The 25,881-nt window shown below is 40.8% G+C and overlaps 1 protein-coding gene across 1 annotated transcript in view; it reads right to left on the bottom strand.

Moving 5' to 3' along the window:
• Positions 1-25,881, bottom strand: part of LOC126013659 (contactin-4) — a 669,197-nt gene that overhangs the window by 151,961 nt on the left and 491,355 nt on the right. Inside the window, exon 6 of the mRNA XM_049776827.1 lies at positions 10,060-10,155. Within this exon, the coding sequence (XP_049632784.1) occupies positions 10,060-10,155 (96 nt within the window). The remainder of the gene's footprint in view (positions 1-10,059; positions 10,156-25,881) is intronic.

Here is a 25,881-nt window from a genome sequence, read left to right as displayed (position 1 = left end):
CTCCCCAGGAAGCACATTATTATCCCCACTCAAGCCAGCTGTCAACCAGCTTCCAAAGTGAAAGAAATAGACTTTTGGGCTGAGAAAAAACTAGTATTCTGTTCCTACTTATCTACTCTCAGCAGCCTCCTGTTCTCTTTCCTTCACTGTGTAACTGTGGTTGCTACCATACTAGGTTTCTGATTAGTTCCCACTCAATATTAGTTCCCAATATGGAACTGCTGGGAGTAATTTTGCAGACTCCAGAAGGCCAAATCACAGACCAAAGTAGTGTCCAGGATTCAGCACCCTCCTCCTGACTATTTCTAATGACATGAAAGGGACATGTATATATCCACTATAACTCATTGAATATCCCCTTATACAGTGACAATTGTGCCCACTGTTTGGGTCTTTTGTTTGTTTGTTTTCCTTTCTTTGTGATCTCTTCAATAAGGAATTCTGGTAGAAGAGTCTTACACTTTAGAATTCATATTAGAAATAAAGATGCTCAAACTCAAAAAAAAAAAAAGAATTCATATTAGAACCAAGTTAAGGGGATTGTTGGACTTGTTCCCTCGGCTCCTCAGAGGCACAGATAATACAATGTGGCATTGTTCCTCTTTTGCATAGGCACATTAAAATGGGAAAAATACTACATATGCAAATAAGTTCTTTTATAATAGAGATAGGAACACAAATTTGGTAATGCAGGCCTAATACCATGAACACTGGCATAATGACTTGGCTCAAGCCTCAGAAGAACGGGCATTGCCCATACACCCCTCAATCATTGACCATCTATGGGAACAATCACAATTGTCTACATCATCACCAGGAAGCAAACCTCTACCAGGGAAAACCCTACCACTACCCTGGCATTGACTTACTCCAAGGAGTGTTCCCTTAACACCCAGATGACTCACCAACAGCAACAACTTGCAGAGCAGGACGCTCCACATCATCCTGACTTTGATAAAGGAAATGCACAGAAACCAAAATCTTTAACTACAGAAATTGGACACCAACAACAGCTAATGCGCAAAAAAACTTTCACCATGACCACAGAGAATGACTCAGGGGTCGGACAACCTAGTATGCCTGAAACCCAGAGCCGGTCTTATGTCAGAAAACTTCAGGGATAAGGGTCTCCTTGTATTTAGGCCAAGCCTTTCCCCCCACCCCATTTTACCCATATTTTGCTGGGCCTATGCAAATGACAACAATTGCCACTCTCACACCGTTATTACTGCATTTTTTTAACTCATCCTTTAAAAAAAAAGAGCTTACTAAACTTTCTTCTGGTGTTTCAATGAATTCATTGTGAGTCAATAATTTCCAAAAATATTCTTTCTCTTTCATCTCTTTAGTTTATCTTTCAATTTTCTATTTTTTAAACATGTTGCTTTTGGTCTTCCTAAAAAATGTATTATTATAAGTTATGCCAACTATGTAATGCATTTTCTTTAAATAAACAAATTTAAAAAAGAGCTGTCAATCCACATAATACATCATATTAACAAAAGTAAACAGAAAAATAATATGATCATATCAATAGATGCATAGAAAGTATTTAATAAGGTCCAACACACATTTATGAATATTCAGAGAATCACCCCCAGACATACAATCAATTAGTCTTTCATAAAGGGTCAGGAAACAAAATTGGAGCAAGAAAAGCCTCTTCAATAAGTGGTGTTGGGACAACTGTATTCTAAAGCATTTGTAATTAAAACAGCATAGTACTAGAATAAAACAGACACTTAGATCAATGGAATAGATTTGAATATCCTTGCATTTAGACCTATAGGCTTATGAGCAATTTCTTTTTTATAAAGGAGAAAAAAAAAACACAAAGTGGAACAAGGAAAGCCTTTTTAAGAAGTGGTGCTAGGAAAACTGGTCAACTATATGGAAAAAAAATAAACTCCAATCAGATCTCTCCTTAAAACCATGCACAAAGGTAAAATCAAAATAGATTAAAGACCCTGACATCAGGTCTGAAATTATAAGGTACAGAGAGGGAAATGTACACTCTATGGAGAACACTCCATGACATTAAAGCTAAAGGCATCTTCAAGGATGAAACACCACTGGCCAAGCAAGTAGACACAAAGATAAACAATTGCACTACAATAAACTTATAAGCTTCTGTACCTCAAAGGAAATAGTGACTAGTAAACAAAGGCTACATGGGAAAAACTTTTGACCCAATACTCATCAGATATGGGGTTAATATCTAAGATATACAAGGCACTGATTTAACTTTACAAGAAAAAAAAATCTAACACATCAAAAATCCCATCCGGGACATCCTGAATACTGCTCGAACACCAACATGTGCCAGCTTTAATATGATATACTGACGAGAAATTGGGAACAAACGGGCCTAAGAACACGTTATCCTACCTCACCAACAACAATAAGACAAAATCAGAAGATTTGTCACACTTTGGTCTGTGCAAAAGCCAAGAATGTGATCTACAGATGACTGGCTGATAGAACCATGACTGGGCAGTATGTATTCTGGGACCAACAAGAAAGCCCTAGTCTAGGGTTTGTTCTACGACCTGCACAATAACCATGATCTCTAATTCCAGAGACCTGACTGAGGCAATTGCAACTGAATGGGTTTTCTGGAAACATAATGAAGGATGATAACCCAGGCTCCATCCGAGGTTCAGCACAAGGGCCAAGACCACCAACCACAGAAGACAGATTAAAATGACACAGAAACAGAACTTCTAAAATCACAAAGAAAGACTTCATCATTGGGCCCGGAGAGATAGCACAGCGGCGTTTGCCTTGCAAGCAGCCGATCCAGGACCAGAGGTGGTTGGTTCAAATCCCGGTGTCCCATATGGTCCCCCGTGCCTGCCAGGAGCTATTTCTGAGCAGACAGCCAGGAGTAACCCCTGAGCACCGCCGGGTGTGGCCCCAAAAAAAAAAAAAAAAAAAAGAAAGACTTCATCATAAGTCCCACTCCTTGACCTGTGCAGAGACTGACATCTCTAGATATAAAGGTCTGATTTTATAAACCAGACCGGAGTAGAAGTCTTCCATATACCACAAAAGCACCAAGGGGAGAGTAAATGAACTTGAAAGGAGTCTATAGATAATCCCATGACAAAAATGGAGAAACCCTGTATCCCTTAGGCCAAGGGGATTCCCTTTTCGAATGACCCCAATATTCACTGTGCCTATGCAGGAGGGAAAAAGAAAAAAAAAAAAGAAAGAGACAAAAAGCACAAAATAATCTTTTATTTTCTTTTATCTAGTTTTTGTTGATTTCTTTGTTTTGGTGTGGATATTAAAGTAGTTGTCCACTTTTATATATATATATATATATTTACTTTTTCTTTCTTCTTTTCTTCTTTTTTGTGCTCTGTCATGTTTTTTATCTCAAGACCATGGCAATTATGTGGTGCATATCTTTATTGCTGTAGTGCTCACTGGATATTTTATTTGATACTTCTTTTTGAACTGTTGTGGTGTTTCACCTTTTTTCCCCTTCGTCTCTCAAACTGAGGATGAGAGCATCTAGAAGGACTCTGTCCATTGTCGGTGTAGTTGATTTTTACCCCATTTTATTACTTTTCTCTTCTTCAAACAAAACCACGTAACTTGAACTATCTAGTCCCGCCTCCCAATTAGAGGGGGAAGTAGGGAGGTACCAAGACCAAACTGTTATAACAGTTATAACTAGACACAGAGGGAACCACTCATTTTAGCAGCCCCTGGGGTAAGGGTGGAGGATATGTGAGGTAGGATGGGAATGGAGGTGGAGTATTACTGTGAACAATGTGTAAGCCACTATGATTAAAATAAAAATTATATTAAAAAATGGGGAGCAGAAATGAACAGATACTTCCTCAAAGAAGAAATACAGATAGCCCAAAATGCTCATTATCATTAAGCATCAGGGAGATGCAAATCAAAACAACAATGAGATATCATCTCATACCACAAAGACTAGTACATATCACAAACAAACAAACAAACAAAAGTAAGAACAACAAGTGCTGGCACAAATGAGGGGGAGAAAAGGACTCTCGTTTACTGCTGGTGGAAATGCAGGCTGGTTTATCCTTTTTGGAAAACAACATGGGCATTTTCAAAAATCTAGAAATTGAGCTTCCATATAAGCCAGAAACACCAATTCTGGGGATATATCCCAGGAATGCAAAATCACAATACAAAAATGTCTTCTGCACCTCTATGTTCAGCAAGCACTAATTTACAATCTGTAGTATCCAGAAACAATCCAGGAGCCTAAAAACAGATGAGTGGCTAAAAAATAGTGGTATGTCTACAAAATGAAATACTATGCAGCTATTAGGAAAAATGAAATAATGAAGTTTGCTTATACATGGATAGATATGGAGACTATTATCCTGAGTGAAATGAATCAGAGGGTGAAAGACAAATAATAATCTCATTCATCTGTGGGATTTAAGAAAAATAAAAGACAGTATGGTAATAATACTCAGAGACAATAGAGATGAAGGCTGGAAGAACCAGCCCATTGTATCATGGCATGAAGCTTACCACAAAGAGTGATGAGCAGAGTTAGAAAAATAACTGCACTAACCACTACTATGACAATGATAGTGATAGAGAGAAATAGAATGCCTGTCCTGAAGACAGATATGGGGGGAAAGTGAAAGAGGGAGATGGGGAACATTGGTGATGGGAAAGTGATGCTGGTGAAGGGTAGTGTACGTTCGATGACTGAAATCCAACTATAAATTTTTTCATAACCACAGTGCTTAAATAAAGAAAATATATAGAAATAAAACAAAGTGCTATGCCAACTCTTGTGTGCTGTGCTGCCATAAGAATGGTGAATTCCTGTGGAGTATTGCTACAACACAGGGGGTTAATTTTTACAGGGAAGAGAGTGCTAATGTGTTCATCTGCAAGAAGCTGATGTGTGAAGGAAGAGCATCCCTTCAAGACTGGGACTCCTGGCTGACTCAGCGCATGAGGCTGTCTTTATTTCACTAACAGTTGGGCCTCCTCAGAGGTCCTGAGCACCCTTCCAATGTACCTGAGTTAAAAATATGATGCAACCACAGTGAAGTACCCCCCAGTCCTGCTCTGAGAACAGATATTACCCCAAAGTCAAAAGCAAGGTATTGTAGGAGAGGGGGTATGTGGAGAGAAGGGAAACCATGTATATTGTTGATAAGAAGACAGTTTGGAGATTCCTCAAAGAACAAAAATGGGAATTCTATGCACTCCAGTCATTACAATTCTGAGTGATTAACAAGAAACCAGCTAATATTGATTTGGGGTGTGAGCTGCATCAACACGCTCACAATCGCACTCTTTTCAAAAGCCAGTGCTGGATGAGACCTAAGTACCCACTGGCTGACTGTAGGATATAGATTCGGTACATGAACAGAATGTGAAAAGCTGCTCATCTCTAAGAGAAGATGGAGTGATGCCATTTGCAACATTGATGGACCTTGAGGGTAATAGGTATAGTGAAAGGAGCCAGTGCAAGATAAACATCATCTGACTTCACTCATTCGTCGTTAATGAGAAAAGTGAGGAGCTAAGTAAAACAGACTTTTTAACTTTAGACCAATTAATTGGTGGTTATTTGAAGGGAAGGACACTGTGGATAAGGGGTTCACTTTCTAAGGGAGGAAGCTGAATTTAACTGTATGTTGATATTTAGTAATGTTTTTTAGTTTGATAAAGTTATGCTATTTCAATAAAAACTGTACAATAAAAAGAGATACAATGACTTGACTTTTACTTGATAGTACAGGCAATGTTGTTCTCTCTGAAACAATTTTTATTTCATTCATAACTGTCTATTCTTTATGTCAATTTCAAGATTGTTAGTAACTATGATTAGCTCAAGCCAGTAATGATTGGTTAAAAACATTTCATCTATATTGTCCTTGATGAATACAGTCACATACTACTTATTTTTAAAAATCAGTATTCTGAATGGCATCAGAAACTCGAACCTGATTTTTAGACAAAATACCACAGTCTTTTCCTTTGGTTCTAAAATGACCTTCTTGTGTGTATTTTTCTCTGTTCAATAAATGGTCTGACCTACTTTAGTTATTTTCTTCCTAAATGTCCAAAAACGAAACTGAATTGAGTGGAAAAGGGTATCAGAAAAGTATCTAAATTCTTATTTGTGGTCATACTCATAGGATCAAGATTCCTGGGTGGCAAATAATCTATTTTTGATCTCCCAACAAGAGTCTATTTCTAGCTTCCCAGGACTTAAACAACATTTCCACATTCGATAAACTACACCATTATCCTCCTGGAATCTACGTAATGGCACAGTGCATCAACCTCACCAAACACTGATTCGTTGCTGAAAACATGTCCAAAGAGCTACTCTTCTTTTTCTCACTGAAAAGACAAGATTCACAGAGTGTATTTCCAGCAGGCATTCGGGAGGAGAATGGTTCCCATATATTACAGTGATTGCTTGCTGGATTATTTATGAAATGCTCAGCTTGGCACATGTTGTTGAAAGATGGGAGTTGGTTATCTGCTCTGCACTGGCTGTTCCATCCTGGCAGCTCTGTGTGGTGTGGGATGTGATCTCCCTCCCCAAACTCACCCTCCCAGCTGGCACCTGTGACCCCACATTTTTCTCCCTGCTTTTGAGCAAAACAATTCCCAAAGCACAAGATCTATCCACAGCTGAGCATTTACTGAATGGGCATAGCTTAGAGCTTCTTTCACTTCATAGATTACATCTCACTTTCCAAGTGCCATTTTCTTTTGGTGCTAATGAGGGTAGTCCTGATTCTGAATAATCAATGAATTTCCAGATCAAACGTTGACATTGTCTCTTTATGACTGTTTTAGATGTTGGCAAATAAAATAGAGACATTGTCACCTGGATTTTTAAACCTATTCACAAATGTTTTCTGTATAGTGGTTATTAAATTAAGCACAAAGTAACTGTCGAGAGAAAACTCTCTGTAATTAAGGCCATCACTCATTAACTAAAATCCTGGGCTCTTTCAAATAAAGAACATGGCAATATTTGCACAGGACAAAGGAGGAAAAGATGAGCTACAGAAAGAAATTTTTGAATTTATTTCTGCTGTTAAAAAAAACCTAAACTACCCTCTTTAGGGCACTGAACACAAAGAAATTTAATTAACTGCTATTTATTAAGCAGCTGAGTCTAAGTGCTTTGGCCTGGAACTTGCTGTAGCTGCAAAACGGTTTAAGCCTCTTCCAGGAGCCAAGAGGAGAATGAAGGTAGAAAATGTGGATACACCATCCCTGGGAGGCTCTTCTGGAGGATCCAGACCAGCAATTCTGGGTGCAAGTTAATTTAAGAAATTGAGGCATCAGCTGCGGAAGTTCTAGAATGAGTTTATGATTAGGGAATGTTTACTACTTACACAAACTCATTTTTTTTCCATTCACAAGTGTATAGTTGCTGGCATCGAGGCCACCAAAGATACAGTCATCAGAAATTTTGAGTTTTAAAAAAGACTTTGACAGGAAAATTCAAAGGCAAAGGTATTTCATCCAAAGAAAGAGGCCCAGAGCTTTGGAGGGAATGGCAGCAAGAGACATTCACTCCATTTCTTCCTCTCTTCACAGTGGTGGAGAGATCCCTTTGTCCTAGATATCCATCCTCTTCTTTCTCCCTTTGCTTTTGTTCTCCTGTAGTTAATCATTTATTGGATCTTTAAAAGAAAAGTTCTTATGGCAGAGAGAATAAAAGCCTAGATTCTGGGTAGTTAGGACAAATAATGCTTCTCCTCCCCAAACCAAACAACCCCACCAAGCCACATGGGGTGGATAATTCACATGAAGTAGTTGCTGATCGATGTGGATATTTTCTTTGCTCAATAGGTGACTCTCAAGAGGCCTAATGAGTGAGGGGGAAGTGTGCACTTCAAGACCATGTCTCACCATTAGATTAAATCACTAATGTGCTAGAATGTTCTCTAATCTGTAAAATGGGAAGAGAAGAGAGAAGGAATCAGCTCAGTACATTTCAAATGAAAGGATCCATTTTGTCCAAAAGAACATGGTAAAGACCACATATTTGCAGCAATATGCCTTAACAAATTTACTACAGAAAGGAAGATACCACATAGTTATAATGTGGATTCATGTAGCACTAAGCTCTAATATATCACTAAAGTATCACTAAAAACTAAAAACTATCTCATTTCATCAGATGTCTTTATAATAAAGTTTCTTAACTTAGAAATGGAAATTAGAAGGGCATTTTCCATAGCAATTACATAAAAGGCACATTCCTCAAGTCTGCCTACTACCTCCTGGTGAGAAGTGGTGAGTAAACTTCCTTCATTTCTCCCTATAAAACTGAGCATTGCACAGTAGTTTTACTTCATGCCTTCTACTACTAGGAGAAATGGTGTAGTACTACTGTTTTATAATCCCTACCATTAGTGAGGAAGGACACTAGTACTAGTGAGAAATGGTGAGTATTATAAGTACTCCTGAGTATTAGTGAGGAATGGTCCAGTAGTGTTTCAATATGCCCTCATCTTAGTGAGCAGCAAGGCAGCATTGTTGTTTCAATGTTCTTGTGACACTGATGAATGGCACAGTCATATTATTTCACTGCTTCTTTGCATTAGTGAGGAATGATGCAGAAACAATACCATTTAGTGGACTATGTGAAGTAACACCAATGAATGCTATTTCAGCATTGTTTAGTGTTCCCTGGCATTAATGATGACTGGTGTGGCGGTGTCTTAATGCCCCTTACTTTATGTAAGAAACAGTATAGTAGTATTCTTCCAATGTCAATGCCAACAGTTGAAATTGACACATTACTACAGAGTTAAGTCCAGGTAACAGTGTCCACTTTGACCATAGGGACATAATTGGTTGCTCCAAACTATACAAGTTTGGAGAGTTGTTCCGAATTGTACAGGCCAAAAGATTATTATTTGTTAGAGTTCATATCAACTTTCATTTGAGTTAATGCCTATGTTCATATTTTACATATTTTCACATCAGCATTTTGAAAAGGCAGTGAAGTATAAGCATAATTGGTTTATGCTCAAGATGCACATATATGACACATGTATGACAAAAAATACCATCCCTTGAGAGACATTTCTGAAAAGCATTTGCCTAGCTACATATTGTTAAAGTCCTATTTCCATGGACAATGCAATGTTCTGATAGAACTCTAATTTTATTTTCATTTTGGACCATACTCAGTGGTTCTCAGGGCTTCCTCCTGGATCTGCACTTAAGGATCACTCGTTGGGAGGACTCAGGTAATGTTGGAGATTAAACCTGAGCTGATCCCATGAAAGATAGTGTTCTGGCTCCAGATTTAATGCTACTTATAAACTCAAGCTAAAGAAAACAAATCAATTATAACTAATAAAATTAGGTATGTTTGAGGCTTAAAGATGAAAACTGTTGCCATATTTCTTATGTCTTTTAGTCTCAATGGCACAAACCCCAAGAGAGGTTAGTAGGACAAAGATAAATGCCATGTGGTTTACATGATACTTTGTGAGGACAGAAGGTGAAACAATGTCAGCCACATGGTCACCAGACCTGTGCTCTCCCTCCTGCTAAAAATGTGTCTGACACCACTGAGGATCTCCACTGCCCCTTGGATGATTGGCAAATGCTTGGGAGCAGAAGGAAGAGAAGGTACCTACTCTGATTCTCATGGTGAGAGGACATGAGCTATGTCCACTCACCACACACACACCCAAATCCAAATATATGATCAACAACTTTCCCTCAGGGAAGATTCTTGACCCAGGACTTTGTCTGATCTGACCCCTTCCTGGTCAGCCCTGAGAAGAAAGGATGTCCGCCCAACCTGTCCCTCCATCCAGCAGGAACATCCCTTTGTCTTAGTCATCAGTTTCTCCTCCTAGACAACTCTGTGAGGTTCCTTTCTAGTGTCAGGGGCAGCAACAAGGTAGAGTTCTAACTACCTGAGTTAGAACATGAAAATGGTGCTGTCTCCTCTATGATACCCAGAACAGAATCAAAAGCATGCAAATCCCTGGCAAGTCTCTTAGTGCTGCCGAAACAGCACTGTGTCCCACAAGTGTCCACACTCACCTCCTGAGTGGGGTGGTGGCCCACACAGCAGCACCATCCCCTGGCCCTGCCGCACTGACACGGTGCTTCTTGTTCTCGTCTTAAAGTTTTCGAGATCTAGGGGAGAAACAGGGCAGGATTAGAAGGTCCAGCCCTAAAAGCTCCTCCTGACATCCCCTCTAGGTTCTGCCTGAACTAGAGTCTGTAACACCAACTCCCCCATCCCAAGGACACAGAATTCCCAGGGAATTGGGTGGGAATTGATGGAACCCACCCTACAGAATGCCCCTGCTCTCATAGTTGGGAAGTGAGCTGGGCCCTGGCCCCATTGGTGTCATCAACCTGTCCCACACAGGCCAGTTCCACTACATGCCCAGAACATGACACTCCTCTCTGCATTCACACAGACATGATGGAAAAAGGGATACAGGTTTACACACATGCACACATAGGCCTACACACCATGCACATTCTCATGTTTTTGGTCATCTGCAAACATTTAAGAAATGTGCCCAAGGTATCCTCTGGAAATGTCCCTCTGCCCAGATTCACTGCAGGCAGGAAGTGGCAAATCAGAGCCCAGCCTTATGAGCGGAGTCATGGTGGGTGCTGATCCAGTGCTCTGTCCACTCCAGGGACTGACGTACTACTCTGTGAAGTAGCATGACTCAGAGCAGTAATGACGTGTCTTTCATTCATGGGGTCTCAGCATGTGCTTGCCCAGACTTCTAGTCAGGGAAACTCTGAGCCAGGCTGGCACACTTAGAGGGCTGAGGAGTAGGTATTACCTCAAAAACACTGGAAAGAAAATCCTTTTCTCAAGGGATCCTAGTGGCATCATGCAGGTCAAGTTTCATTAATACCCCTAACTTTATAAACAAAAAAAGAGACAGAATTGAGGGGCTAGGAGACAGGACAGGGTAAGGGCACTGGCTGTGCATGTACCTGGCCAGGTTCAGTTCTCAGCTCTACTGGGTTTTGCCCCAGATGCCACCAGCACCCTAGGGGTGCTCCAGTGATTCATGGCTCTGCACTGAACAGGAGGCTTGCATGACTGAGCATGAACAGAAGCAGGCTTCCAAGCAGGCCTGGAGAATAAGCCATAAATGTTCAACGCTGATTTTGTCAGGGAGAGAGGACAATTACCACAGCCTTCCTGCATTTGCACAGCAGGCTGGAGAGAATTTGGTTCTTAGAAAGGGGCATTTCTTCCACAGTGAGGCACACTTTAAGCTTGGACATCTGTACAATCACCCCACATGTTGTATATCCAACCTCAGGTGAATGAGTCTGAATCAGTGTCATGCATGAAATAATCCAAACCAGGTTGAGGATGAAACATGTGTAGTCTGGCAGTCTTCTACTTCATATGGAGAGCAAGATGCCTGCCAGAACTGCCATTTTTATAGAGTACAGACACCACCCTTGGGTGGGGCAGTAAGGACAGTTAGCCCAGTCCCACCCAAGTTTACAAGTAAGACAATCTCTGTTTTGGGGTAAATCCAAGTTGTAAACAAATATAAAAAGGAATCAGGAATGATCTTTGTTTTAGGTAAAATAAGGTGTAGCCTAACAGACATCATTATTTTCCTCAATTATGTCCATTATTTTAGGGACCCCGGGTGCCAGCTCAGGAGATAAACATTCTGGAATTAGTGTTCTCTAATCCCAGGACTTGAGACTGCAGAAGTAATGCAACAGGAACTATCTCCAACAAACTAGAGCCTGAATTAATACCACTCCAGATACCTCATAACTCCACACTTAGGGTGTGCTATGAGCAGTCAGTGTTCCCCCATCTTTAAGAAAATAGCTTGAAGAGCAACAAGAGGAGATGAGGCCAGAGTTTAAAAAATGTATTATGGCATCAATATTGTAAATTGGCACCCCCATGAGTACACTGAATCTCTCTGAGTTGCACTGCTGCAGACAAGTCTCTAAAGAGACTGATATGTCCCCTCCAAATCCAGAGGTACATGGAAAACTTAGAGCTAAGGGACAGGATTGGTGTGAGCCAGGTAAGACTCACCACAGCTCTAGTGAGAGGAAAGAGATGCAGATGGTTAATTCTCCCGGCTGAACCGAAAGTGTATTTTGTCTGCCTTTTTTGTTTATGAATTTGTGAAGTCCCATGTAACCCTGAAGAGAGGATGTTTACACCTAGTTTTTAGTTACTAATTGAAACAGACCACCTGCACAATATACAGAAAGCCAAATTTAGGATGCTACCATGTGTAAGCAGGGACACCCACCTCAGGGAAAGTCTTTTCATTCTCAGAAATAAAGCAAGAAAACGTCTGGTAATGGCAGTGGCATTACCAGTGAGATGGAAGCTGAATGCACAGGGCACTTGCTGGTATGTCTGAGGTTTGGCATCTGCTGGAGTCCAGTCATATTCCAATCACTGTGTTTACAGGGGCTCCAGATAGCAAATGCACCTGAAAGCAACAAGCAACTGAGGCCACTCAGAAAACTAAAGCTGCAGGGGAAATACCACAAGTCCCAAACTGTCCTTTCAGCTCTGATTGCATTGGTTCTAAATGTTAAACTCCATATTCATTTCGCAAATCAAAGATCTCCTGTGTGGAAAAGCATGTCTAAAAGTTTGCACACCTGTGTCCAGATCTTTTCCAGCACAATTTATACTTAAATTATTTTACCAGGTTCTTTCACTTCTAAAACCTTAGTACAAGCCACAGTAAAGAGCAGCAGACATAGGAGAGTTATAACACATTATAGGTAATGAATGCATCATCACCATAACCATAGCACTAAATAGCAGGAATACCATCAATTTGCAAAATGTATCAAGGTCATACCATGTGTAAAATACTTTTCATATGGCTCTCATTTAATTCTATTATCATTTAAACTACCAATTTAAAGATGATAAGACTGAAGTCCAGCACCTTTTTCTTGCAGAGTCAAGTGGGCTAGATAAAAAACTCATCTATATCCAAAGCTAGCAAACTGGAATTCCAGAATTTTGTGCTTCCCCAGGATTCTGTGTGTGTGTGTGTGTGTGTGTGGTGTGTGTGTGTGTGTGTGTGTGTGAGAGAGAGAGAGAGAGAGAGAGGGAGAGAGAGAGAGAAAGAAAGAGAGAGAGAGAGCATGCGCAGAGGAACACAAAACAACATATCTTCATCCCAAAGACACACAAAGTCAGCATGAATAAATTTGCTGCTCTGTGTGAAAAATGCAGCAAGACATTTCAGTGCAAGATGGAATGAGTTCATACATCTGGTTCCAAATCTACTTTATTACTTTTCTTTGCAGGTGAACCCCTGAGTCAATACTTTTAAAACTAGGAGCAAAGGATGATGGTTGGATCTGGTTAGGATGGGTTTGGTTAGGAAGTAGGTGTTTGAGGTGCTGAAAGGAATCCCAAATTATATCCCTTGCTCATAGGTACTTGTTAAAATTGCAATTGGAGTGACCATTTATAACCCCCAAAGGAATGTGCATCCTTATCTCCTGGCTTCTTAGACAGCTTGCTTTCCCAGCTTTCCAGTGTAAAAAAAACAAAAACAAAAAACGATGCTGTATTGTCACTGGTGATTTCATTCCTCAGCATTTTGCATAAATTCTTTCAAAATCACGTGCTAAGGAACATACAATTTTATGGCAGATACGTTTTCATATCATGCTTTTCTATGAAAACAACTGTCCTTTATACTCCTATAGAATGTAACCTCAGCATTTTATTTTTAAACAAGATTAAAAAATATGTTCTAGTACTTGGGATGGATAGCTTACTGAAAGCAAATAGGAAGTGATTTAGACATTAATTCCTGGGGGAGTTTCAGTGTCTAAAGCTGCAATATGCAATAAATAATAAAAAGCCATAATATAGGAAAACATAGAATTCAGGTTACACAGTAAATCAGAGCATGAGGAGAAATTTTTCTCCTATCCTGGGAGTTATTAAATGCTTGAGGCAGAGGAAGGCTTCCCACAGCAAACATCCATGGGTATTACCTAGAGCAGTAGTCGGCAACCTGCGGCTCGCGAGCCACATGTGGCTCCTACACTTTTAATTTGGCTCTTCTGTGTTCCGGGCGCCGCTCCAGGAGTCAGGACTCTGCTCCTAGCCTCTGTCAGTGCGCGCCCTGTGTGGCTCTCAAAATAAATTTCAATCGTGGTTTTGGCGAGATTTGGCTCAGCTGAAAAAAAAAAAAAGGTTGCCGACCACTGACCTAGAGAAAATCATAACTGAGGCAGATTCAGGCACCTGGAGACAGAGAGGACAGGGAGGGTAAAAGAACTGTTTAGGCTGACCTAGGACTGAGCTGGAGCCAGGGTCCTGAGGTTACTACCCCAATGGCCTAAGATGTTTGCTTTAAAAATGGCCAGAAAATGTCAATGAGATAATAACACACATTGTAATTGGTTAAGAATCCAGAAAGAGGCCCCCAAATAAAGAAAACAATCCTCTAGCAAACCATGTAGCATGCATTTTAAATGTGTATACTATTTATAAGTTAAAAAATATGGATTTACTTCTTGATAAAGATTGGCTAGATTCTACTCTCATAGGCTGACCCCATAGCAAGAAATTTCCAGCACTGCTTTTTTTTTTTCAATCTTGGGGGGGGGGGGGGAGGAAGAGCAATCAGGAAATCAATATCCATGTGGAAAAATATCAAGTGATACATTTGTTATGAATCTGGTTTCCATAATGATGATTGTACCATATGTAAAGACAAAGGTATTTTTGAATAATAGCTCTGAAATCCAGGATCATAGACACATTTAAACCAATATCTCAATGTGTACGGGGGAGGGGGGTAGAATCCAACACATTTGGATTCTAGGGACTCACAGAAGATGAGCCCACATTGGCAAACCTTCAGGGTTGCAAAGACTGGGGTTGGAGTGACAGTATGATGTGATAAAATGTGGCTGATACTGTTCGATTCTTGCATATCACATGGTCCTCTGAGCACTGCCAAGAGTCATACTTGAGTACAGAGCCAGGAGTAAGCCCTGAGTACAGCTGGGTGTTCTACCCACAAAGAGAAAGAGTTCTAAGATTGCAAAGTCGCATCCTTCTCACTCAGAAGAAGGTAGACAGAATGTGAACTGAGATAAGTCTCCTTTATAGCTTCTCTCTGGAATGATAAGTTCTAAAGACAAACTGTTACTTTTGAATGTAATGTGGATACTATCTTTACACAGCAAAATTAATGCCCATTTTTTATAATGAACCAAATGTTATTTTGAAATAAAGTACAATAGTTGCACTTTATACTAGAGTATACTTGTGCATATTATTTACTGATTATATACATTAACTTGACATGTCAGAAATTCATACATATAGAAATTAGATTAATAAATACCCAAGTCAAAGGCAACAACAATGGAATTAAGAGATCCTAACTTTAACAATCTAAACTTAAAATGGGCCTGTTACACTGGCAGACTGGGGGGTTGGGGAGATAGTATGGGATGCATTTGGGGAACATTCGTGGAGAGAGGTCGACATTGATTGGTCCTGATTCATTATATGTCTGGAAATCCAACTATGAGGGACTTCATAAATCACAATGGTTTCAATAAAAAACAATTAGACTGACATAAATAACATAGAAATTTATATTGATATCAATGGAAATTAAAAGTATGTATCGAAAAATATTCATAATAATTGCCCATGTTACGACTTTTTCCATTTTTTCCAACATCTGCAAATATTCTTGAGTTTCTTTTTCATTCTAAGGATTGGTGTCAATCATTTGATCTCTCCAGCAACTAAGTAAAATAAAACCTTCTGGTTATGCTAAAGCTGTGATATTAATTACCCCTATTAGTTAGCAGTCCAAAATATGAGGCAAAATGTGATGCTCAGTTGTGCTCTGACATTGGGAAAAGGAACAAATCTTCCTGGAGCTCTTTGCACTGATGACAAAGAGCTCCATTAATATTCCCAAGCTAATGTACACTCAATTTACATAAGACTCATTTACAGAAATGCCTTTTGACCTCCCTCTCTTCTGGTTCCTGCAGTGCTGTTCTAGGTGAAAATTCTTCAAGCAGGATTTCAGAGGCAAAAGACAGCCACTGGGGGGGGTAGTCCAGGTGCTGAGTCTGGCTTCCCACCACTTTCCCTCCCCATGGCTGCACCTTGCTCACCTTCGTAGTCATCACAGAGGGAATTATGGGAGTCAGGAATGACTTTCAATTTATAAAAGTGTTCATTTAAAGTCATACATGACTGTAATTACCTTACCTTGCTAGTAACTATTTAAAGCGAAGAGTGAATGAATTCATTTGGGTTAAATCTTCTTAGGAAGTATATAAGGGCAGCATGAATTCTTCACATGGTAACTTTGATTATCCAAAAAAAAAAAAAAATCAAGAAAAGGGTCATTGGTGTAGAAATGAAAAAGGTCAAGAAAGGACAAATGACATACAAAATGGGGTGAGGAACAGCATGGCTTGAATGCCAAATGCTACCCTGATAGCTTACTTATAATAAAAATAAAACATCTGTAGTGAGATACTGTGATTCACAGTATTATTTGTTCATGATGGTTTCATATGTCATTCCAACACCATACCCACTACTAGTGTTCATTTCCCACCACCAACGTCCCAAAGTCCCTCCCAGCCAACATATCCCCTCAAAAAAGAGTCCCACAGTTCTGAGATTAACTTTGTCATCCTTGCATAATTGTTTTTCCTTTGCTATAAATGTTTAATCATATATCTGAGCTTGATCATTCTATATTATCCATTTCCTCTGACTGACTTCACTCGGCAAAAAGTAAAGTTCCTCCAGTTCCATCCATGCAGTAACAAATTGCTTGATTTTATCCTTTCTCATAGCAGCATAACATGTCACTATGTAAATTTACTACAACTTCTTAACCCACTTATTTGTGGTTGCCATTTAAGTTGTCTGTATATCTTGAAAGACCTTCTGCATGTTGGTAAGTGCCTCCTTCCATTTGTCCCTTCTTGCACCACTTGGTTGGTTTTCCAGTAGGTCTGTTTCCAGCAACAAAACTCAGCAAAAGTCAAACCTCCTTGATCTGTGGTACTTGGTCTGAAGGCTCCTGGGAATCTCCAATCCCTCAGTCCCCATACTAGCTTAAAGAACACAAGGTCCATATCATCAAGCTGACATTGAGCACCACATCTCATTATCCAAAGATTCTTTTATTTATTCTGCATAAAAATTCAATGTGGTAAATACATAGTGAACCCATTTTATAGAAAGAAAAAATTAATATTGCAGAGCACAGACTTAGTGCTAGGCAGAACATAGATTAGTACTCAGAGGTGTGAGCCAACACCTCCTGCATGTACTCAATCAAAGCCCTGAGATGAAGTAGGGCCAATTCAGCCTCCCATACTCTCCACCCCTCTGTGATCATTTTCTTGACTTTACAAGAAAATAAAGGTGCTTTGCTGCCCTTCACTCTGTAAGAGTGGGACTTTCCTGAGAGCTATTTTTACTTCTCATTTTAGTTCTTGTCCCCTTCCTCGTTTCTCTGACATTCTTTATTTTATCTAGACTTTTCTGCTATTTAAGAAGACAAAGAGCAACTCAATTTAAAATGTTTGAGCTTCCCTGTGTGCTCCATAAAAATGTGCAGTGATCACATGTGCAAGTGGCAGTGCTGAGTGGGCCAAGACATGATAAATAATGCTGCTCTTCCTCAGAGGAAGCAGCTGCCCTGAAATGCAAGCCATCATCACCAGCATTTTTCTCTGCAGGAGATCATCTCTTCAGCATATCACCCTGACTTGGGAGTGTTAACAGTCAGGCAGCTGTGTGCTCTATCTTTGGTTACCTCCTTAGACAACACAGAAATAGTTTTCAGAAAAGCATTTGTCCTTGTCAACTGTAAAACCAAATAGACTCTTCCTGGTGCTGGACGGAGGTTTTCTTGGGACCATGTCCATTGTCCAGGGCTACTCTGACTTCTTTTTTTTTTTTAAAGAAAATATATCACACAGTTGAGACAATTCATCATAATACACTTGTTACAGGAAGAACAAAGGCAAAGTTATTAAAAAAAATAGAAAGACTAACAAGATGGAAGAGAAAGAAAAGGTTCAGTAGCAAGTATATTTTTGAAAATCATTGAATGACCAATTAACTCATTAAAGGCCCAACAGAAGGTTTAATAAGCTTTTCTTCTTCTTCTCTCTCTCTTTTTTTAAGGATAAGAGTTAAAGAAGTACAGTAAAAATGGTGTTAGAGCGGCAATTTTTGTTTGCATAGGCCCAGCAAAATATGGGGGACATAGAAAGGAAAAATCCTTGGCCTAAATACAAGGAGACCTTACCCTGAAGTTTTCTGGGCATAAGATCAACTCTAGGCTCCAAGCATACTAGGTTGTCCACCCAAGTCATTGTCTGTAGTGCCAATCCACTTATTTTTTTTCTCACACAGTCACTGTTGTTGGTGTCAGGTTTCTATAGTTAAAAATCCTGGAATCTGTGCATATCCTACATGTAGAATGTCTTCTAGTTTTACCTCATAATTAGAGGGAAATGCAGAGAGCCCTGTCTTGAAAGCAGGTCGTTGTTATTGTTGTTAAGTCTTCTGGATGTTAAGGGAAGTCTCTCTTGAGAGGGTTGATGCCAGAACCGTGGTAGGGTCTTCCCTGGTAGAGGATTGCTTCCAGGTGATGTTATAGACAATTGTGGTTGTTTCATAGATGGCATCCCTGATTCAGGGGTGAATGGACAATGCCTGTTCTTTTGAGGCCTGAGCTAGGTCATTATGACAATGTTCAGGGTGAAGGTCCCACTGCATTACAAGATTTGTGTGTTCCTATTTCTATTAGATAAGAACTTGTTTGTATGTATAGTATTTTCACATTTTAATGTGCCTATGTTAAAGAGGAATAATGCCACATGGTATAATTGGTGCATATGGGGGCCACTGGAACAAGTCCAACAATCCCTGTAACTTAGTTCTAACATAAGCTCTAAACTGAGGGACTCTTCTACCAGAATTCCTTGTTGAACAGATCACAAAGAGAAGAACAGACAAAACAGTGGGGAAAGTTGCCACTGTATAAGATAATATTTAGTATGAGTTATAGCTGTTAAGGAAATATATATAAGATATTCAAAAGATATATGCACGTCCCTTTTATGTCTTTTGAAATAGTTGGGGAGGTGTTAAATCTGGTGGATCACTTTGTTCTGTGATTTGGCCTGTGCAGTCTGATAACTGGCTGACAATAGTCCCATATCAGAAAAGATGCCTGAGCCATAATTTCTTAGAAATTGAGTCTCTTAGCAAGCGAAAGTCCACAATGAAGGAAGGAGTAATGAAGACCTCTGAGAGTAGGTCAATAGCAACAGTGTATTAGGATCTTCTCAGGCTGAGATTCTATCTTATCACTTAGGGTGCAGTTGGGCAGCTGGCTTTGTGTGGGGACAATGATATGCCTCTTGAGGAGGCAAAACCTGAAGGTAAAAAGGATAAATGTGGGGTAATGGTGATTGAAAGTGAGAAAGTGAAGGACTAGAAATGAGTTTGTAGGGAATACTATTAATATATACTGTATGTGCGGGGGGTGCTAGCCAGCATGGGGTTTGGGTACACCCCAGGCCAAAGGCCTTCTCCCTAGCTTAGGGGTTGCTGGGAGGCCTGGCAGGCTCCCAGCCTTCCCCCTGTTATTCCCCCAGACTCCAGGCCATCCCTGGGTGCCGGCCCGGTGGCCAGAAAGGTGGATGCTGGGAGGACTGTAAAGGGGATCCCAAGCTTTCCCCGCCTCTCACCCTGCACTAGAGGGGAGGGGCATGGAGAGGAGGCTCGGCAGATGTCTGGCTTCTGGTTCTATACTGAATCCTTTTGCCAGCATGGGGTTTGGGAAGACCCCAGGTCGAAGGCCTTCTCCCCAGCTTGAGGAGTGCTGGGAGTTCCTGGGTTGTGCTGGGGCAGTCACTGGCAACATTTTTTCTCACAGGTCTTTATGCTCTGACTTCTTATACCTAAGAAATCACACACTGCTTCCTGGTCTCCCAATACTACCAGGTCACACTGCCTCAGGACTTTAAACCTGTTGTTTCCATTGCAGAAAGTACCCCTATACAGTCATGCATCTGTCTCCTTCAAGAGTTTCTATGATGCAGATGCCCAATTGACCCCCCTCATCTCCAATCCACTGCTCTGGTGGCTTCTCAAAGAACAGCTGTCACCATGAGCTGCCACTACTTTGGCCCTTATGTGTCTTTTTGTTATTGCCTCAGGCCTGCAGGACAGGATACAGGAGCCAGCAGAGTGGCAGGGTGTTAGCATGCCTCGGGCTCTAGGCTTGTGTCACACACATAGTGCTGGATCCAGATGAAATTCTAGGTTAGAATGAATTTGTGAGCAGGGTCATTCCCAGCCACTCAGCCATAAATCATTAAATGATCTGCTTGCCATTTTCTGAGATGATCCTGGACTTGATTGACTTAGGATCATGATTCAGGCAGAGAGAACATGTTTTTCTTTGGAACTTTGTTTCATGGCCTTTGTTTAAAGCCAGCATACTGTGATTCACTGCATCTGTCTCCCTTGTTGGCAGGTCATGATGGAGTGCATATTGGAGAAATGTGTAAAACACTGGAATATTCTTAGAGGGAGGCTCTAATGAAACCATTAAAGTCAGTTGTTGAGGGGAAAAAGGCAGACAACTTCCAACTGGAGCTCTCTGGTCATGGTCAGACCTACCTAACAGCGTGAATACACTGTCCTGACAATTAAACTTGAAAACAGCACTCTTGGATGCAAGAGACCCACCACTTCCCCTTTATACTTTTAATTCATTTTCTCTTGGTGGTTAAGCTTACAGGTGTGATCCTGGTCTGAGATTATAGTTATAGATCATGTGTCTCCTGCCCAGCCTGTCCACCCTGGGCAACACTGCCACAGGATGTACTCACACAACTCCAGTTTCACTTAATTAGAAAAAGCAGGTGTTTTCCCAGGCTATGCAGAGCAAGGGGTTCCGACAGTAAACCACAGAGAGAGATGCCAGATTTATACACAAAGGGGGTTAGTTTGTTTGATTTTGGATGATACCCAACTAGTGTCAACATTTACTCCTAGCTCTGTGCTCAAGGTCCTAGTAGGATTTGGGGGTCTTAATGGGATGTCAGGGATCAAACCCAGGCTGGTGGCATGCAATGCAAGTGCTCATGTACTGTTCTATTTCTCCAGCCCCAAAGTTTTGTTTGAAAGTAACCAAAGATGTTTCACTACATTCTGAGCATTTGGTTTTTCTGAAATAATAAAACAGGGACTATGAAGGCACATGGCAGCCAAATTCGGATTCATGTTACCTTAGAAATTGCCCATATTTTCCAGAGTGCTAATTTGGATTTGGGTGGGCATAAAGCTATTTCAGATAGGGGATTTGTTTAATCATTGGCTAAAAGAAGACGAGTTCTCATTCCCTCCTTTCCCTGTGAGAAAGAAATATGTCTGAGATTTCTGATGGTGAATTAGCTGCATATTGGTTACAAAAAAATTAAGAGCATAAAAAAAGTTGTATATATAAATGAAATCTCCAGATGATGAGCAGCTGCTATTTATGTTGAGTTTAAGTTGCTTTGCAGCTTCAACCATGTATTTTTTATCTCATTTAATTACAGTTTTGAAAACAAAACTATCATCAAATACACATACAAGCTCTGTGTTCATGCAGCATTATTTAGACTAGGGGTTCCCTAAGTGATCTGGCCTCCTGCATCTTTTACAGAAAGAAGCCATCACTGGAAGCACCTCTCTGGAATCATCCTTTTCTAGCTAAGAGGCAAAAAAAAAAAAAAAAGGTCCTCTCAATTGTGCCTGAGTGTGCTACTGACTTCCAGCATCCCAGAACCAGAACACGGGGATGAGTATAGACCAATAAGACCAATGCAAGGACACAGGTCTAGTCTTGGCCTGAGCCTTCTGGTAACACTGATACACAGGGGGTGTATCACATTGCACTCCCTCAAGCCCTGGCTTGTTTATGCACAGAAGAAAGGCAGTATTGAGAGGCAGTTCATCCGCAATCCACTGAGCAACAATTCCCTAATATCTGAGGGCTGAGAAAACATCTCAACAGAATTTTGAGCCAGAAAAATCTCTCCTCCAATGGATATTCAGGTGGCATTGAGAGAAGCATGCTACGAAATTGCGAAGCAGACCCAAAGGCATGGGCTGAAACTGCAAGGAAGAATGAGTAAAGAAGAGTATAATACCCTTCCATCCCACAGGGAGGAAGGACCCTCTTCCACCAGGGGCCTTGTGCACCCATTTCACTACTTGAGTGACCAACTAAATTTGGAACTTTGACATATGATCTGAGTGACATACAAGTGTCCCAGTTAACAATGCCAAACAACATGTAACCTAAGTGCCCATCTACCATGGAGCGGATGCTACCCATGTAATCAGACATGACCATCTTCTTCCTCCAGACTCTTTGAAGCTAAAACTCAGTGGCCTTTCAGTGTCATCTTTGTGACTCTCTGCTGCACCACCAACCAAGATGTGAATAGAATTTACAAACTTAGACGTGCACACACCCAACATTTTCCCTCATCTCATTCTCTGTGGAGCATCTCAGCTCTGTGAACAAATCAGGGGGATAGAATGTATTAGCTGCCTTACAGAGAATAAATGTTTGGAATGTAGCCAAGTTGGGGGAGCCAGCTTAAGGCCCAGCCTCTGTTAGGAAAATGGCTGGCTGATTCCACTTCTGGGTTATTGGTCAGTCTGTCTGAATAAAAGGGTGCAGTTACCGCTTCACAATTCTGATTTCATTTGCATGTCTGACAACAGGTAATATCCATACAATGCCATAATATTCTGTCCAGAAAGGACAATAATCTATTATTTGTAGTAATCAAACAGGCTCTAGCCTGGTCAAAATATGATTTATGGAAAAGGAAAATAAGTAGAAATGCCAGGATGATGGAGATGAGAGGCAATGGGAGTGGCATCCCAGGGACAGTGGGCATGGGCAGGTACAGACAGACATCATCACTGAATATGTGTATGTGAACAAACAAACACATAGCTGCCTGGCACCACCCAGAGAGGTACCTGACACCTCTCTCCAGAGGCTTTAAAGGACTAAATGTTCCTAACATGGAGTCTAGGGCCATGAGCAGAGAAAGTCCACAGGAAACATATTCATTTCCTTTCATTTCATCCATTTTCCCCAAACTGAGTTTACTTGGCACACTTTGGAGGTGACTTTCAGAACATTTGAATAAAGAAGAATTGACCAACTAGGTACTCTTCCTGCCAATTAAAATCTAAAATTTGGAGAGCAGTTTAGTGAGAAGAAGGGACTGACAAAATTAGTCTAAACTTTGGAAATGTCCCGTTCAGCTCAAGCAACAGGATGAAATAGGGATATAAAATCACAGCCAGAGGGAAGCAGAAATAAATGCCAAGTGACCTGACACCCTCTGTTTCATCTTCCTTCCAGAAAGCTTTAAAAATCACATGGTCTTATGTAAGTACATAAGCAATTAACATTTCTTCTGCTAAGTCTTGAAGGAAGAAGCTGAAACAATGTGAACTGGGTAACACTTACTCATCTTTATTCAGAAGAAAGGTGCCAGCTTAAAATAGATTTCATTGAACTAACTGAACTAGCAATGAGAAAACTTTAGGGTATATTTAGCTTGTATATTAAGTATGTATTTTATTTTTAGATTATAGCTTTTCATTTCCATTTATTTCTCAGGAAAATAAGGGCACATGAAAAACCATTCTATGGAATGAAAGGGAAACTGAAAAGTAAATTTAATCAAGTGGTATTTTTAGGATATATCAAAAGATTCTGCTTCATGGCCTTAGGGAACCTCCAATTCCACTAGCTATACTAAAATACTTTAGTCTGGAAATTTGGTTTCCAGAAAACCTGCAGAAACAACCCAAGGAAGGTCACCTCCCAGCAAGTCCAGTGTAGTTAAAACTGGGCGAGAAGGGAAGGTGTGAGTCACAAGTTCATTCTGTTTGAGTTATAGTGAGCCTTACTGAAACTCCAACATTTTGGTTTAAAATTAAGCATGTAGCTGAACTGGGAGGCTTGTCAACCCCAGGTGAAAAGAACACAAGGACAGTCACCCTGCATTGCTATAATAAAGTATGTTCTGGCCCACAGGGCTCTAAGCAGAATAAAACATTCCATTTGTCTCTCCAGCTGTTTCTGGATTAAAAAAAAAAAAACAAAGCAAAGCTCAATTCTAATGCCTGAGCATGAGTTACATTTCCTACAGTCATGAGCATGTAAAAATTAGGTGCATTAAAATATGACTTTATCCATAATCAAATGTTACATAAAACTTATTAGGTTTTGATCAAATATACTTTCTGGGGATACAAAATGCATTTGGGGGGGGTACACCTGGTGATGCTCAGGGATTACTCCTAGCTATGCACTCAGAAATCACTCCTGGCTTGGAGGACCATATGGGATGCTGGGTGATTGAACCAAGGTCTGTCCTAGACTAGCATGGGAAAGGCAGATGCCTTACCGCTCTGTGCCACTGCTCCAGCCCCACAAAATGTATTTGAATCAAAAGATTCTAAAATCCAGAAGCAAGAATGCTGAGATAAACTGAGATGTGCACCACCCAGGATATGCTCAAGACCCCCCTTTTCTGTGGGGAATTTACCTCAACTGGGGTAGACTTTGGGATGCCAACAGATTCAAAGGACACAAGTAACCTTGCATTATTGGCAGGGAGGAGAGGAGCGTGGAAGAGCCAGAAGGATGAGTGAACAGGGAGGGAGCATCAGGGAAGGCTGTACCCCACCTCAGTACAACCACTCACAGTCTCACAAGGTTTAGATGAAGGTGCAAATTCAGCCTAACTCTTGACTTGTGTAGAAGATCAAAATGCCAGTTTGCCAGTTCCAACATGGACATAGAACCTGCCTAACCCAGACAATCTGTCAAATGGCTCTGAGGTCTGTAAAGTCTGTGATAAGTCTTAGTGAGGCTGGCAGAACCTGGTTGTGGATATTTTCCAAGCACTGTCAGCAGAGAACAGCAGCATTTCAAGTTTCTTAGGACTCTGAGACCATTGAGATTGGCTCCTGGTGGAGGTTTAGGTTCCAGAACCTCAGCTGAGGAGGTATTGGATCTGAATCCTACTCATTTAATTCCACTTCTGTTCCATATTCCAAGAGCCACTCTTTATTAAAGCCATGTTGGTTCAAGAAAAGATTTTTCCTGTGAAAACTAAGGAGCATCTCATTAGATGAGTTTGGAACTGTGAGGACCTGCTGTGGTATTGGCCAGGCACAAGGCCCCCATGATCTGGAGCACTAACTGAAGCAGGAAATACCTGCTCTCGGTCTCTCCAAGAAACCCATGCATGAGAAAATCTTTTGTGAGGCATCATGCCAGAGGTTCTATGTGAAGACAGGCTCCAGACCCTGTCCACAAAGGCTGGTGTAGTCTGGCCCTAATCCACTGCATCGGAGGCTCAGTCAATAAAACGTGGCCTGTATTTCTCATCCTTTGTGGCAAACTAACAAGAGGTGGCTGGGAAGGAGAACATTCCTGGCAGACTGGGTGAGCTTGAAACAGGCTAAATATCCACCTACTCTGGCCTGACCCATGACAAATAGAGCATGGCGCTGCTGCTATTGAGAGGAGAGAGTGTTGGACCACACACAGTGGTACTCTGGGGATACTCATGGATTTGAGCTCACAGAGTATAGGGTATCAAAGGTCAAACCTGGTTCAGCTGCATGTAAGACAAATCCCTCAAATCCTGTCTGATCTCCTTGGTTCTTACATGCTGCTTCTCGTTCTTCCCAATTAATTGGTCACCTCTCCCTGTCAGAATCATGCATTCTCATAGGAGTGGGTT

The sequence above is a fragment of the Suncus etruscus genome, chromosome 7 (assembly GCF_024139225.1).
Source record: "Suncus etruscus isolate mSunEtr1 chromosome 7, mSunEtr1.pri.cur, whole genome shotgun sequence".
Taxonomy (NCBI): Eukaryota; Metazoa; Chordata; class Mammalia; order Eulipotyphla; family Soricidae; genus Suncus; species Suncus etruscus.
Note: the sequence above shows the minus strand (reverse complement) of the source record. Positions and strands in the feature narration are given on the sequence as shown.